The sequence below is a fragment of the Rhincodon typus genome, chromosome 39, assembly GCF_021869965.1.
Source record: "Rhincodon typus isolate 14 chromosome 39, sRhiTyp1.1, whole genome shotgun sequence".
Lineage (NCBI taxonomy): Eukaryota > Metazoa > Chordata > Chondrichthyes > Orectolobiformes > Rhincodontidae > Rhincodon > Rhincodon typus.
In genome coordinates this window covers 10,082,659-10,098,665 of record NC_063370.1, presented here as the reverse complement: position 1 = coordinate 10,098,665, position 16,007 = coordinate 10,082,659, and the positions used below count along the sequence as shown (strand labels likewise).

The 16,007-nt window shown below is 45.2% G+C and overlaps 1 protein-coding gene across 4 annotated transcripts in view; it reads left to right on the top strand.

The window, feature by feature from the left end:
• Positions 1-16,007, top strand: part of LOC109925485 (reticulon-1-A-like) — a 44,173-nt gene that overhangs the window by 1,623 nt on the left and 26,543 nt on the right. The window contains exons 2-4 of one of the 4 annotated variants that reach the window (XM_048618273.1): positions 6,996-7,049; positions 10,639-11,451; positions 15,280-15,654. In XM_048618273.1, coding sequence (XP_048474230.1) covers positions 6,996-7,049; positions 10,639-11,451; positions 15,280-15,654 — 1,242 coding nt within the window. Of the gene's footprint in view, positions 1-6,992; positions 7,050-10,597; positions 11,452-15,279; positions 15,655-16,007 lie in introns of all 4 variants that reach the window. The other 3 variants (XM_048618272.1, XM_048618275.1, XM_048618276.1) reach the window with 3 other exon arrangements.

The following is a 16,007-nucleotide window of genomic DNA, read 5'->3' as shown; positions in this document are numbered from 1 at the left end:
AGGGTCTAGGCCCGAAACGTCAGCCTTTCTGCTCTTATGATGCTGCTTGGCCTGCTGTGCTCATCCAGCCCTGCACCTTGTTGTCTCGGATTCTCCAGCATCTGCAGTTCCTACTATCTCTCACCCATACAAACACTTGTGCATACACTCACTCACTTTCTCACACATGCACACACACAATGTCACATACAAATCCTCTTACACACACTCTCACAAGCATTTTCTCTAATACAGCAACAACTTACATTGATATAGCACCTTTAATACACTTCCCAAGGCACTGCACGAGAGCATTATAAATCAAAACATGAGGCTGAAACATGTAAGGAGTCATGTAGGTAGCTAACCAAAGTATGTTCAAAGAGGTAGATTTTAAAGAACATCTTAAAAGAAGGAAACAAGTTGGAAGGGGGATTGCGGAGTTTGGAACTCAGGAAACTAAAGGCATGGCCTCCAAAGATGGTTTGTTTAAATTCAGGAATGCTGACAAGACCAGAAATCGGAGAAAGACCTGTAGGTAAGCCTGTTGAATAGGAGGTAGGAGGCTGTTGGAATCAGGCAAAGTCCACGGCAAGCCAAGAGGAGTAATCCTGCCCCTTCTGACCCCATGAAAGCAAACACTTTGGAAGTCTCGAGGTCTTCTTTCTTGTAACTGAGTGGCTTCCCACATTTCCGTTAAGGACCTCTGGCCAAGACCCAGAAAAAATTGAAGTAATGGCAGGAACAAACGCAATGACTAAACTCTCACACAAATGTGCTTACTCTTCGATGTTGGCCGTGACAAAGGGTGTAGCACTTGTGTCCATGACCCGGAGACATGAACCCCAAAATAAAACAAGGCAAGTACAGTGATGCCTGCGTCCCAAGTGCAGCAGTGAGGGACAGCACTGAGGTACCGTACTTTGCATTTATTCGCCATTAATCTTTCATGGGATATGAGTATTACTGCATTTGTTGCCCATCTTAACTGTCATTGAGCTGAGTGGCTTTCTAGGGCCATTTCAGAAAGTAGTTAAGAGACAAACACATTACTGTTAGTCTGGAGACACATGGGAGCGCCAGCCCCTGCAAGTTCCGCTCCAAGCCACTCACCATCCTAACTTGAAAACATATCACCGTTTCTCCACTGTTACTGGGTCAAAATCCTGGAATTCCCTCTCTAAGGGCATTGTGGGTCTACTTACAACACGTAGAGTCATAGATTCATAGAGCATGAAAACAGACCCTTCAGTCCAACCAGTCTAAACCGACCATAACCCCAAACTTAAACTAGTCCCACCTGTCTGCTCCTGGCCCATAACCCTCCAAACATTTCTTATTCATGTATTTATCCAAACGTCTTTTAAACGTTGTAGCCGTACCCACATCCATCACTTCTTTGGACATTCATTCTACACACAAACAACTCTCTATGTAAAAAAATCGCCTGACTTATCTTTTTTATAGCTTTCTCCTCTCACTTTAAAAATATGCCCCCATTCTTGAAATCTTCCACCCTAGAGAAAAGACACCCGACATTCACCTCATCTATACCTCTCATTATTTTATAAACCTCTGTAAGGTCACCCCTCAACCTCCTACACCACAGTTAAAAAAGTCCCAGCCTATCCAGCCTCTCCTGATAACTCAAACCATCCATTCTGGGCAACATCCTAGTAAATCTCTTCTGAACCCTTTCCAGCTTAATAATATCTTTCCTGTAACAGGGAAACCAGAACTGGACACAGTACTCTAGAAGAGGCAGTTCAAGGAGGCAGATCACCACCACCTTCTCAAGGGTAACTAGGGATGGGCAATAAATGCTGATCCAGCCAGTGATACTCACGCCCCATAGGGGAATAAAGAAGACATGTAAGCCAGACAAGCAAAGGATGGCAGAATTCCTTCCCTAGAGGAGATTAGTGAACCAGAGGGTTTTAGCAACAATCAATAATAGTTGTCATGTTCACCATTATTGGCTTTAATTTCAGATTCATTCGTTAATTGAAATTAAAATCCACTAGCTGTTGTGGTGGGATTTGAACCCATGCCTCCCAGAGCATTAACCCTGACATCTGGGTTTCCTTGAAAGTGGAGTCACAGGTAGACAAGGTAATGAAGAAGATGTTTGGCGTGCTAGCCTTTATTGGTCAGTGCATTGAGTAAAGAGGTTGGGAAGTCATGTTGCGACTGTACAGGACATTAGTTAGGCCACTTTTGGAATACTGCATTCAATTTTGGTTTCTCTGCAATAGGAAAGGTGTTGTGAAACTTGAAAGAGTTCAGAAAAGATTTACAAGGATGTTGCCAGGGTTGAAGCGTTTGAGCTATAGGGAGAGGCTGAAGAGCGGGGACTATTTTTCCTGGACCATCAGAGGCAGAGGGATGACCTTATATAAGTTTATAAAACCATGAGGAACATGAATAGGGTAAATAGCCAAGGTCTTTTCCCAGGATATGGGAGTCCAAAACTAGAGGGCATAGGTTTAAGGTGAGAGGGGAAAGATATAAAAGGGATCAAAGGGGCAACTTTTTCATACAGAGGATGGTGCGTAAATGTAATGAGCAGCCAGAGGAAGTGGTGGAATCTGGTACAATTACAACATTTAAAAGGCATCTGAATGGGTTTAGAGGGATGTGGGCCAAATGCTGGCAAATGGGACTAGATTAATTTAGGATATCTGGTTGGCATGGACAAGTTAGATTCAAGGATCTGTTTCCGTGCTGTAGAGCTCTATGACTCTACTAGCTTACTGATATCACCATTGTGCCACCATTATTTCCTAGTCAAGTTGTTAAACCAAGTCCCTTGGTGCCCTCCCAGGTGAATGTAAAAGATTCCCTGGAATGATGTTGAAGAACACTGGGGCAGTTTTTCCCAGTGTTCTGCCCAATATTTATCTCTAGGCAATGGCCTAGTGGTATTATTGCTGGACTGTTAATCTAGAGACCCAGATAACGTTCTGGGGACTCAGGTTCGAATCCCACCACGGCAGATGGTGGAATTTGAATTCAATAATATCTGGAATTAAGAATCTAATGATGACCATGAATCAATTGTCAGGAAAAACACATCTGGTTTACTAATGTCCTTTTGGGAAGGAAACTGCCATCCTTACCTGGTCTGGCCTACATGTGACTCCAGAACCCACAGCAATGTGGTTGACTCTGAACTGCCCTCTGGGCAATTAGGGATGGGCAATAAATGCTGCCTAGCCAGTGACACCCTCTTCCCATGAATGAATAAAGAAAAGAAAACAGCTGGTTATTGTATTGCAGTTTGGGGGATCTTCCTGCAAACAAATTGTATGCCAGTTTTCCAAATGAAATCACACATCAAAAGCACTGAACTGTTTTGAAGCACTTTGAGACATCCCGTGATCATGAAAGGTGCCATATAAATGCAAGATTCTCTTCGTACAACCACTGGAAAAGTGGCTTTTAACAATACCCTTATAGTGACGTGAAAGGTAAAGTCACCATAATCCTAGAGGAACACAGGGCCGCTCTCTCATTAAAGAGAGACAGTTGGTGGTGGTTTAACCTGAAGGTCACCATGCCCTGGATGAGGGGAGAGATTGAGAAGGTGGAACCTTCATGTTAACCTCATGGTGCAATACTTGTGATGTATACATTTTCTCAACAATTTTTCCCAATCAACTACCTTTGATATCATGATTCTAGAATGGTGACAATCTCATCCTGAAGTTTTTGTTTGTAATTTGATTGATTTATTCCTCCCAGAGAATTCACTGTGTTCAGATCTTCTCACAACCTGTCCAAATGGTTTTTCTCTTGTACTTTTTTCTCATTTTTCAACACATTTAGTTTCTTATCAGATATCTTATCTTAACTTTGTGTCAAACATTTTCCGAACAGTTTTGTAATCTGATCATTTTACTAATCCCCTTTCATAAGGACTGACAAGTGTTTCTGTGGAGCACAGGAGTAGGCCATTCAGCCCATTGTACCTATTCCTCCATTCAAACAGGTCATAGCCACCTCTATGCTATGTTCGCAATAACCCCCATATCCCTTGCCATCATTGGTATCCAGAAATCCCTTGATTTCTATCTCAGACATTCTCAATGACTGAGCCTTCTGGGTAGGGAATTCCACTCTCCCTGTTAGGTACGCCGTTCCAAGACATTTGCCAGGAAAGGTGAACGACTGGTGACATGTTCCCAAGTCAGGATGGTGTGAGCCTTACAGGTTCCTATGCATCTACAGAGCTTGTTCTTCTGGGTTGTCATTATTTGAATGAATGAATGATTTATTCTTCATATATCTAGGGAGGTACAGTAAAAAGTGTTCTGTCACCACAATACTGAGACATTTTGAGGCACAAAAGAATAAAAAGCAAATACTTATTTGGAACATATTGTAGGAGAAGCCTTGGTGAGTTGCTGCAGTTCATCTTTTAGATGCTGCACATCGTAGCGGTGATGTGTCAGTGATGGAGGGAGCAGAGGTTTAAGACGGTGAATGGGAATCAAGTGGGCTGCTTTTCCATGGATGGTATAGAGTGTTCTTGAGTGTTGTTGGGGCTGCACTCATCCAGGCAAGTGGGCAGTATTCCATCACACTCCTGACTTGTGCCTTGTAAATAGTGGACAGGCTTTGGGGCATTGGTGCAGGAGTTGTTACTCACTACAGAATTCCCAGCTTTCTCAAACCATAATATGGAATTGGCTGGTCCAGTTCAGTTCCAGGATGTTGATAGTGAGGGAATTCACTGATGGTAACACCACTGAATACTGAAGGCAGTGTTTAGTCTCGCCCTTGCTGGAGATTATCATTGCCTGACACTTACGTGACATGAATGTCACTTTCCACTTAATTGAGACGCGAGAAGTGCTTTTAAAATCTGGGAGTGCAAGAGTCCAGAATCGGAAGAGCGTAGAAATCTTGGAGCTTTGCAAGTTTGGAGGGGATTATAAAGATAAGGAGGGAGAAGGGATTTGACAACAAGGACAAGAATTTTAAAATGGAGATATTGGTCAACCTGCCATCAATCAGTGAGTGACGGAAGAATGGAACAGTGTGAGCTAAAATATGAATGGCAGAGTTCTGAATAAGCTCAAGACAATGGACAGTAGGAGATGTGCTGGAATTGTCTAGAGGGGGCAAGGGAATGGATAAAGGTTCAGCAGCAGATCAGCTGAGGCAGGCACAGAGATGTAGAAAGGTGATCTCAGACACAGTACAGTTGTATGTTTGGAAACTCATTTGAGACACCAAAGTTGCAAAAAGTCTGCTTCGATCTCAGCTGATAGGGAGACGGATAGGATCGGGGACAAGAAAACAGTGTTTGTGGTGGGGACCAAAGAGAATACCCTCCCAGTATTTAGTCGGAGAAGATTTCTGCTTAGCCAGCATGGAACATCAGGCCAGCAGTCGGACAGTTCTGAAAGAGCAGAGGGGTCAATGGTGTGTGTGGTGATGTGGGGAAGACAGAGGTGTGGTGGTAACTCACATACTGGCTGCCACACCATCGACTGGACTTTACCACAACCTTACAGCTCTGACAATGGGACTGAGAAGCAGTGGCAGGAGAAGGCTGCAGGGATTCAAATGTTGCATCTCCATGAGGACAGAAAGGACCCTTGGCTTGGAGGAGAAACCCCACTGGAGGGTTTGCTGGGGCCATTGAGTTCTCATAGTCCTGTCCTTGGGACATAATGCCTCCAGTTCCAATGGACCCACCCCCAATCCAAAGTTTACCTCAGTCGCCTCCAGTGACATGGCCAAATGGTGTGGGGCCCTTTGCACCAGCGACCCAATGTCAGAGAGTGCAAAATATCCCCTAAATGAGGCATTAACCATTGGCTGCCCAACTCAGTAGCGTGGGCAGCTGATCCAGTTCTTTGCCCATCCAATGGAAATTTCCCAATGATTAGGAAGTCTCAGGGAGCCCTCCTGATACGACTTCTGCAAGAAACTCAGGATAACACCTCCCTGTCTCTCTCAAACCCCTGTCTCCAGGGGGAAATTCCAGTCAAAACGTCTCTGTCAGAAACACTAAATCTCGTGCCCAAACTAACATGCACAGAATCAATTTTACACACATCAACAATCATGGAGACTCACAAACATGCACTGTAACATGCACACTCACGTATGCACACTAATGTTTATATTTAATAATTGTAAAACAAGGAAGGTGTTCGAATGGTATTAATATCACTCGGCTAATGCTGTGAGGAGACGGGTTTAATTTCAGCGGCAGAACTTCAATTCAATTAGTAACATCTGGAATTGAAAGCTAGTTACTGTCCTGCTGACCATGACAACTGTTGTTGATTGCAGTGAAATCCCATCTGGTTCACTTGGTTCCTCTTTAGGGAAGGAAATTTGCCACCCTTATTCAGTCAGGCCTACATATGATCCCAGACTCACAGCACTGCAGTTAACTGCCCTCTGAAATGCCACTCAGTTCAAGGGCAACACATGCTGGTCCTGTCAGTGGCACCCAGTGGTTAGCACTGCTGCCTCACGATGCCAGGCACCCAGGTTCAATTCCACCCTCGGGTGACCGTCTGTGTGGAGTTTGCACATTCTCCCTGTGCCTGTGGGTTTTCCCCCGGTGCTCCGGTTTCCTCCCGCAGTCCAAAGACGTGCAGGTCGGGTGGATTGGCCATGTTAAATTACCCTGTAGTATCCAGGGATGTGCAGGCTGGGTGGATTTGCCATCAGAAATAGAGTTGCAGAGATAGGGTAGGGATGGTCTTCAGAGGGTTGGTATGACTCAATGGCCTGCTTCTGCACTGTACGGATTCTAAGAAATAATTGAAAAAAAAGTTGCGAACTGACTCATGCATGCATACAGATGCTAACACACACATAACAGAATCTGAGTTTTGCCCCCACTTCGATCATCACTTTCAGACTGTCCCTGGAGCTGTGTATTTGGGTACGGTTCAGATGAAAGAACTTGCAAGGTGCTCAGTGCTACTTGCCAATGGGGGACTGTCTGCTGATTTAATGTGATTGTACCCTGCTCTCTCCATTAGAAGAATCTGCCTCGACTGTCTCCACCACTCCAGATTCCACCCCGTCCTCTACTGAAGGTAAGCCACATTCCTTAACCCTTTCTGTGCCCATTTCCTGGTGCTTCCCAGCAACTGGCTTTTCTGATGTTTTCCTGTTAGCTGGAAGATGACAGGTGTGGGGAGAAGCTGGGTTTGGGGGATTATGGAAAACGGTGGGTAGGTAGGAGTTAAGGTTTTGATAACACAGAAAGCTGGAAAAGGCCGTTCAACCCCTCGAGTCTGCTCCACCATTCAATAAAATCATGGCTGATCATCTATTTCAAAGGCATTTATTTGCCTTCCCTCTCCTCACATCTCCTAATGTTTATCATATCTGGAAATCTATTGATGTCTTTCTTGAACATCTTCAACAACTGAGCTTCTACATCCTCGGAGTGAAGACATTCCTCCTGATCTCAATCCTGAATGTTTTATCCCTTATATTGTCCACTGGTTCCTGACATCCCCAGCCCAGGGGTAAACATCCTACCTACATCTACCCTGTCGAGCCCAGTAAAACGCTTCAATGAGATCGTGTCTCATTTTCTTGTTCTCAGAGGATTGATCAGAATCAAATCCTGGGGTGTGAGGCTTAAATTAGGGCTTGGGCTCTGTGAACATGTACTGCCTTGAGTGTAGTAGATTGAAGTGTCATCCACATTTGTGATTGTTCAATAAATATGTCTATTATGTGGTAATTTATTAAACACCCTTTGAGAGTCCATATGTACTCGACCACATTACCCTCATCAACCGTCTCTGAATTATTTCATCAGAGTCCAGTCAAGTTTATCTTTTAATAAATCTACCTGATCTTCAATTTTTAACCCATGTTTTTTCCAAGTGACTTCAATTTTCTCTTGGATTATTGTCCCTAAAGTTTTTCCCACCCCTGATGTTAAACTGATTAACTGTCGTTACTGGGTTTTCCCTCTCCCTGTCTTCAAACAAACCCTCCAGTCCTCTAGCACCAAACCCATCTCCCAGAAGGATTGCAAGGTTGTTACTGTAGCCTCTACAATTTCCACCTTTACTCTCTTCTACTTTGAGCTCTTTCAGTTATTGAATTTCATCCTTATGATGTACTCTTCTCCTTTCCAAGTTCTCCATGACCTCCTTCCTAACTGTGACATTGGCGGCATCCCCACATTTTACTGAAGACAGATGCAAAGTACTAATTTAGTACCACAGCCCTCTGTCTTCAGAGGACCTTTGAGGTCCTTAATTGACCCCACTCTTCTTTTGACTACCATTTTATTATTTATGTTTATTACATTCTTGAAGGGAGGTCTTGTGGCACTCCTGCCTCCGGATCTGAAGCTTTGCGTTTAAGTCTGTCTCCAACACTTTCAGGGTTCACAATGTGGCCAAACAGATCGATTATCAACGTGTAAATCTTTCCATAACATACCAATGGTGGGGAAGGGTAACAATGGGAGTGATTACAGGTCACCTGTGATGGAAACGACATTGGTGCCCCTACTGTCACTATTCATAGCTCCTGAATACAACACATATATAAAAGTATGTGTTACCACAGCGACTGAGATATCTTGGGGAATTCAATTGAATGTTCGATGTGGATCTGATTAGTGCCAGCAGCGTGGGGTTCATTCCCCGTTCTGATTTGAGAACTGCCTCCTTGCACTACCTCTGGTGGAGGATGCAGAGTTTGTGGGCCAGACCTGCCTTCAGGCAGAAAACTGAGGAAGTAAAACATTTTTAACAATTATTGCTAATCTGTTTTCGTGCCTTGTCTTTGGCCTTTTTATTTGTTAATTCTCGTTTGCAGTTCTATGCTTGGAGAGGTAATGGCTTAGTGGTAATGTCAATGGGCCAGTAATCCCCAGACAAATGTACTGAGTACACAGGTTCAAATCCACCATAGGAGGTACACTTTAAAAATCGGGAATTAAAAAGCTAGTCTATTAATGACCATGTAACTACTGTCAATTGTTGTAAAAATCCATCTGGTTTGCTAATATTCTTTAGGGAAGGAAATCTGCTATCCTTTCCTGGGCTAGCCTACATGTGACTCCAAATCCACAATGATGTGGCTGACAATTAACTGCCCTCTGGGCAATTAGGGATATCCTATACAATAACACCCACATCCCATGAATAATCTGTTTTAAAACACTGCTCAATTCTCTATGTATTAAGAATCTGACATTTGTCTTGAGCTTCCATTTTCTGTTGCATTTTAATGTGTCTCCTTAATCATCCAGGAAGCTCCAGCCTTTCCTTGACCAAAGTAGGAATTTATCTGATTGATATCTGGACTACTTCCTCTTTGAAGGCCTCCCATTGCTCATTTAATGAAATGCTTGTTCTCGAATCAGAACGGGGATTGAAACCCATGCTATTGGCACCAATCAGATCCACATCGAACATCCAATTGAATCCATTGCTCACTTTCTACCTGCTGACCTTACTGTTCATTTAACCCAAGCCAGATCACTAAAACCAACACTCTCTCATTCAGAGACAACAAGGTGCAGAGCTGGACGAACACAGCAGGCCAAGCAGCATCAGAGGAGCAGGAAAGCTGATGTCTAGGCCTGAAACGTCAGCCTTCCTGCTCCTCTGATGCTGCTTGGCCTGCTGTGTTCGTCCAGCTCTGCACCATGTTGTCTCAGATTCTCCAGCATCTGCAGTTCCTGCTACCTCTCTCATTCAGAATCGCCCTCTCAAATTGATCCTTATTCCTTTCTACAACTGTCGCATTCTGTTCAGTCGTATTCTCACTGAATGGAGAAGTAGGTTCAAAGGGCTGAATGGCCTACAACCACTCCTAATGTTCCTATGGTGGTTATGCAGCATTTGGAAATGAAGGAAGAAGCTACGTTTAGGTGGTGATACAGGCAGACAGTCAGCAAGGGAGAGCTGGAAAACCGCAAGATGGTGATTTTGGGGGATACGGGGACAGGGTGGGCCAGTGGGATTGAGAGATAGCGAGACATGGTGCTTCTCCTGTGTTGTAATTGCAAACTAATATCCGCATTCTGCCAACATTTTGATGGGTGGTGCTGGCTAAACCAGGCATGGCCCATTGATATGGCAATCCTGATAATGATAACTTATAAATGCCAATAATCTAAAGATGAATCTTGAGATTTCATATGATGGGACTGGGGTATACGAGACAGAGTTGGGATGTGCAACTACAATGCCATGGTTAGTTTGATCATTGAAGAGCCAAGGTGGGAGTGGGTAAAAGGACTGGCAGTGACCAGGTGGGTTTCCTGCATAGAATTTATTGCCCTTCATGAATTGCCCTTGAAAAGGTGGTGGTGAGCATCTGCCATCTGTAAGGTGTAGGGGCATTCACAATGCTGTTGTGGGGGGAGTTCCAGGATTTGGACCCAGCAAAACTGAAGGAATAGCGATATACTTCCAAGTCAGGATGGTGAGTGGCTTGGACGGGATCTTGCAGGTGGACCCCTGGGTCTTTGAGATGGATTGGGAAGGAGGTGTGTTGGTGGGATAGCTGAATAGGGAGATGGTGGGCAGACGAATGGATCTATCGCTGGGGTGCCGCGCGCTTGTCTTGATTGGCCACATGTTCACTCTCCTCTGTGTCCTAGTGGAGTACTCAGGGGTTTTCCCTGCTTTCCGGCCTGCCCAGGTGCCAGTGAGGACTTCTTGGAACCCCAAACTGCGCAGGAGCATTCTGATGATGATCTGCTGACAGACAGCTCCCTATACTGGGGGACACCCCGACAGATGTCCCTGGAGTCCATGCTGTCCTGCGGAACTCCCCTGGGCCAGCAGCCATCCTGCTTTCCAGGGGGTTTCCCAAGCAGCGGCTCCCCGGAGCTGCCAGCAAGAGGTTTGGAAGAGGCCACCCATGGCCCTGGAAGGAAGAGACCCTCGAAATGCGACGCAGCCCAGACAACAAAAGAGAAATGTTCTGTGCCGAGGGGGGTGGTCCGCACTGAGACAATCGAGACCTTTCTAGCGGAGGAAGAGGACGAGCTGGAGGCCTATCACGTTCATGTTGAAGTGGCTGGCGGACATTGGCACAGCGTGGAGCAGGAGATAATGCCAGAGCCCAGGGACAGCACTGACGGGTATCCCTTGCAGTCCAGCTCAGAGATCCCAGTTTTGGAAAGCATCCCAATCCACCAGGATCCTGAGGAGGACACGGCATCAGAATCGAGACTTGAAATGGAGCCTCAGGAAGAGGGGCGATTGAAGGGCAGCCCAGAGCTTGGGATCCTCCCAATGGAAGAATCCGGAAGCCAAAAGGACGCTGAGGTATTTGAAGCACAGACCATGGAGGTGGAGACTGATAGTGGAAGGTGGATGGAGGACCTTTATTCTGACCAGACCAAGCCCGGTCAGCAACAGGAGGCATCACTGAGCAGCAAATCTGGTGTAGGGACAATGACTGAGGAAGAGGGCGCGCCTTCAGCCTCCTCCCTACAACCTGTCACAGGTAGGTCTGGTCAATGGCTCATTACAGACATCAGCAAGTTACACTATGTGTGGGAAAGATAGCCTGGGGAAGGAGGTTTGGGGGAGTGGGTGTAGGTATATATTCGAGACAGTCACTGCCTTCTAAAATTCAAAATTTGATTAAACATAATGTATTGGGTTTGTTGTGTGCATACATGCAGAGTCAGAGTATTCAGCTCCTAATAGAAATGACACAGGGTTATTCCATAATTCACAACAGCTCTTCATGGAAATCAATGCCTTGATTTAATGAGATCATCTCAAATTACAGGGCTTGGGTGCAACAGACCAATCAGGTAAATCCATTCCCAGGACAGGGACAGCACAAGGTTAGATGCAGAGTGAAGCTTCTTCTACACTGTCCCCATCCAACACTGCCAGGACAGGGACAGCAAAGGGTTAGATACTGATTAATGTGCCCTTGACACTGAACCCATCAAACATTCTCAGGACTCTCTGACCCAGTAGTGAACCTTCACAACTACAGCCTGTGCTGTTTGATTTCAAGTGAGTTGGTCTAAGAAAAATAAACAAACAGTGAAATTCACAGCTGACCTTACAGAAACCTGTGTGGGGAGATCACAGCTGGGGAGCAGCTAAGTGTCTGATTTCTTTTGTAAATCTACAATAGTGAGTAGAGTAGGTTCTTTTTGATTACATGTTTTTATTGAGATCTGTCTTTTGATTAAACTTTAAAAATATAAAACTTAGGTACTAAGTTAGCCTGGAGCTGTGTTTTTAGAGCAGTAAGATTGTGACAACATTAAAAAGGCATCTGGATGGGTATGTGAATAGAAAGGGTGTAGAGCGATATGGGCCAAATGCTAGAAAATGGGACTAGGTTTATATAGGATATCTGGTCAGCATGGACGAGTTGGACCAAACGGTCGGTTTCCTTGCTTTATAGCTCTGTGACTCTATGACAGGTACACAACAGGGTTAGATACAGAGTAGAGCTGCCTCTATTTTTTTAAACTGAAGATAAACTGAAAGTAAAGCTCTCTCCACATTGTCCCCATCAAACATTCCCAGGACAGGGACAGCACAAAATAAATCTCCCTGTATTCTTTTAAACAGAAAGTAAATGTTCCTCAATTCTGATCCCATCAAACACTATAAGGACAATGACAGCATGGGGTGAAATAAAGAGTAAAGATTCCTGTCTTAAAATGAAAGTAAACGTCCCTCGACACTGTCTCCATCAAACACACCCAGGACAGGGACAACACAGGTTAATACGAGTAAAATTCCCTCTACTCTGTTAAACTGAAAGTTGTTACCTCTACACCATCCCTATTGAACACTCCCTGGACAGGTAGAGGATGGAGTTAGATAGAGTAAAACTCTCTAAACACTGTCCCCATCAAACACTCCCAGGACAGGCACAGCATGGGGATAGATACAGAGTAAAGCTCCCTCTACTCAGCCCCCATCAAACACTCCCAGGACAGGTACAACAGAGGGTTAGACACAAAGTAAAGCTCTCTCTACTCTTTAAAACTGGAAGTAAAGCTGACTCTACACCACATCCATCAAACAGACCCAGGACGGGCACAGCATAGAGATAGCAAGAACTGCAGATGCTGGAGTCAGAGATGACCCCTTCAGAGTCCTGACCCAAAACGTTAACTTTCTTGCCCCTCTGATGCTGCCTGGCCTGCTGTGTTCCTCCAGCTCCACACTTTGTTATCGGGCACAGCATAGAGTTGGATACAGAGTAAAGTACCCTGTACTGTTTTAAACAGAAGGGAAAGCTCTCTCTACACTATTCCCATCAAACAATCCCAGGAGAGATACACCACAGGGTTAGATACAGAACAATGAACCTAAAGCAACATCATTTCCATTGTCAGTGAGGAATTTCTTGATTGCTATGGAAGTTGGTTGAGTGCAGATTCTGTAGCCTGTAGTGTGGGGAATGCAGCAGGATGGCTGCTGGATAATTGTGCTGACGTGTGGCAGAGGAAGTGTCTCTAGACTTTCTGTCCTGGCTCTATTGCAACCTGGGGAGCAAGGTGGGGGGCCAGAGGCTCTGGGACAGCAGACAGTGATCAGCTGAGGGGAGGGGCCCAGCCAGGTTTCAACGCTTCATGACCCCCTCTTCTCTCCGCGGTTAACCCTTATCAGCAGGGATCAGTGGCTGGTGAATGGAGGCCGGAAACCATGGCTGATTTTACACTCCTCCCCCACTTCAATCCAATGGCCCTGAGTACAAAGGTAGCCCGTTACCATTGCTTACAGCCCACCAAGGTGTCAGAAAGTCCATTCTCCTCCTTTACGTCCAAGACCAGTAAATACAGTAATTACACAACCAGAGTGAATAAACTGGGGGTAAAATGGGACATGAGTAGGAGGACAAAACAACTGGGATCACCTAGGGTCACTCAGTTCTGAAGAAGGGTCACTGGACCCGAAACACTAAACTCTGCTTTCTCTCCACAGATGCTGCCAGACCTGCTGAGCTTTTCTAGCAATTTCTGTTTTTGTATCACCTAAGGTGTCCATCACGCCTCCTGCTCTGTATACAGTTTCACCAATATCACTGGCATTGAATATTCCACATATAATTGGATAATGTAGGCCAGGCTGTTTTATGACCTCTTCTAAGTCCAACAGTGGGAATGTCACCGGACTCATAGTCCAGAACCTCAGGCTAATTTTCAGGGGATATTGGTTCGAATACCGTATTATCAGTATTGGAATACTGTGTGTAGTTTTGCTGTCCTTATCAGAGGAAAGACATTTTAGCTACAGAGGCTGTGCAACAAAACTTTACCAGCCTGATGCTTGGGGTGGCAAGATGAAGAGAGACTGGATCAGTTAGGACTATATTCACTGAAGTTTAGAGAATGAGGAGGGAATCTCAAAGAAACCTATAAAATTCTAACAGGATTGGACAGGGTGAATGCAGGAAGAATGTTCCCAAAGACTGGGAGGTCCTGATCCAGTAGTGTCAGTCTTAACATATGGGATAGGCCATTTAGGACAGAGATGAGGAGAAATATCTTCACCCAGAGAGTGGGAAGCTTGTGGAATTCTCTGCCACAGAAAGTGGTTGAGGCCAAAACATTGAATATTTTCAAGAAGGACTTAGATATAGTTCTTGTGGTTAAAGGGATCATAGGGTGTGGAGAGGAAGCAGGAACAGGAGACTAAGTTGGATGATTAGCCACAATCATATTGAATGGTACAGCAGGCTTGAAAGGCTGAACAGCCTATTCCTGCTCCTATTTTCTATGCTTCTATGAATCACGCCACGAGAGATGAAATCGGGAATTAAAAACTGACCCATCTAGCCATTGTCATAAAACCTCACCTGGTTCACTAATGTCTTTTAGGGAAGGAAATCTGCCATCCATACCTGGTCTGGCCTACAGGTGACTCCAGGACCACTGCGCTGCGGTTTACTCTTAACTGCCCTCTGGGCAACTAAGGATGTGTGATGAATGCTGACCTAGTCAGCAACACCTACATCCCATGAGAATTTTGTTTTAAATTCACCCTCCCACCTTTCTTGGCATTTGCAGGATCATTCATCCAGATGGATCTCTCGTGAGCTCCCTTTAATGGGTATGGTGTTTTAGCAGTGCAGCACAATTACAAAGACAAGTGTGTCTCACTCGGGTGCCCTCCCTCTGTCCCTCAGGTTTGCTCACTCAACACTCACTCAGGGCAGTGTCACTCCCACTGAGATACAGACATGAGCCTGCTTATAAATACATCCCATGACCTGTCCTGGAAGCTGGACGAGGCTATAGTCACACAGTGGATAAGAACATTGATGAAAATCCCTGTTTCTCATTTACAGAAGCCGAGAATATGGTGGTTGAGCTGGAAGTGATCGGAGCAGCAGGAGTTGAGATAGCGACAGAAACAACAAAGGTGAAGAGCTTGACGGACACGGTTGAAACAGTTGGTTCAAGAGATGGGCTGGAGCCTGTGGAAGTGATGGGCACCGTAGAAGCTATGTTACCAGGAGCATGTGACTGCAGCGTTTACACAGATGATACCATTGTCTGCCAACACTCACTCACCCCGGTCACAGTGCCAAGTGTGAATGAAACTCAGGAAGTGACAGATGTGGAGATGTGGGCAGACAATTGGCAGTCACCACGGCAACCCAGTGCCTTCGAACAATCAGATCATCCCAAATCACAAGGCTTGGAAGCAGTAGACCAATCAGGTAAATACATTGTCAGGCTGGGACAGCACAGGGTTAGGTACAGAGTAAAACTCTCTCTATACTGTCCCCACCAAACACTCCGAGGACAGGGACAGTATGGGGTTACTGTCAACAACAAATGCTGGAGATCACAGGTCAGACAGCATCCATGGAGAGAGAGCAAGCTAACGTTTCGGGTCTAGATGACTCTTCACCACAGTTGATGTGACGTGTGGAGGGGGCAGCATTTATGCTATGGTTTGGGGGGAAGTGTTGTGGGCATAGGGTGCTGGCAGACAAAAGATGTTGATAGTCCAGATTAAGTGAACAGGATGTCTCCCATAGCCAGTCATGTTAACACAGTGTCCTGCTCT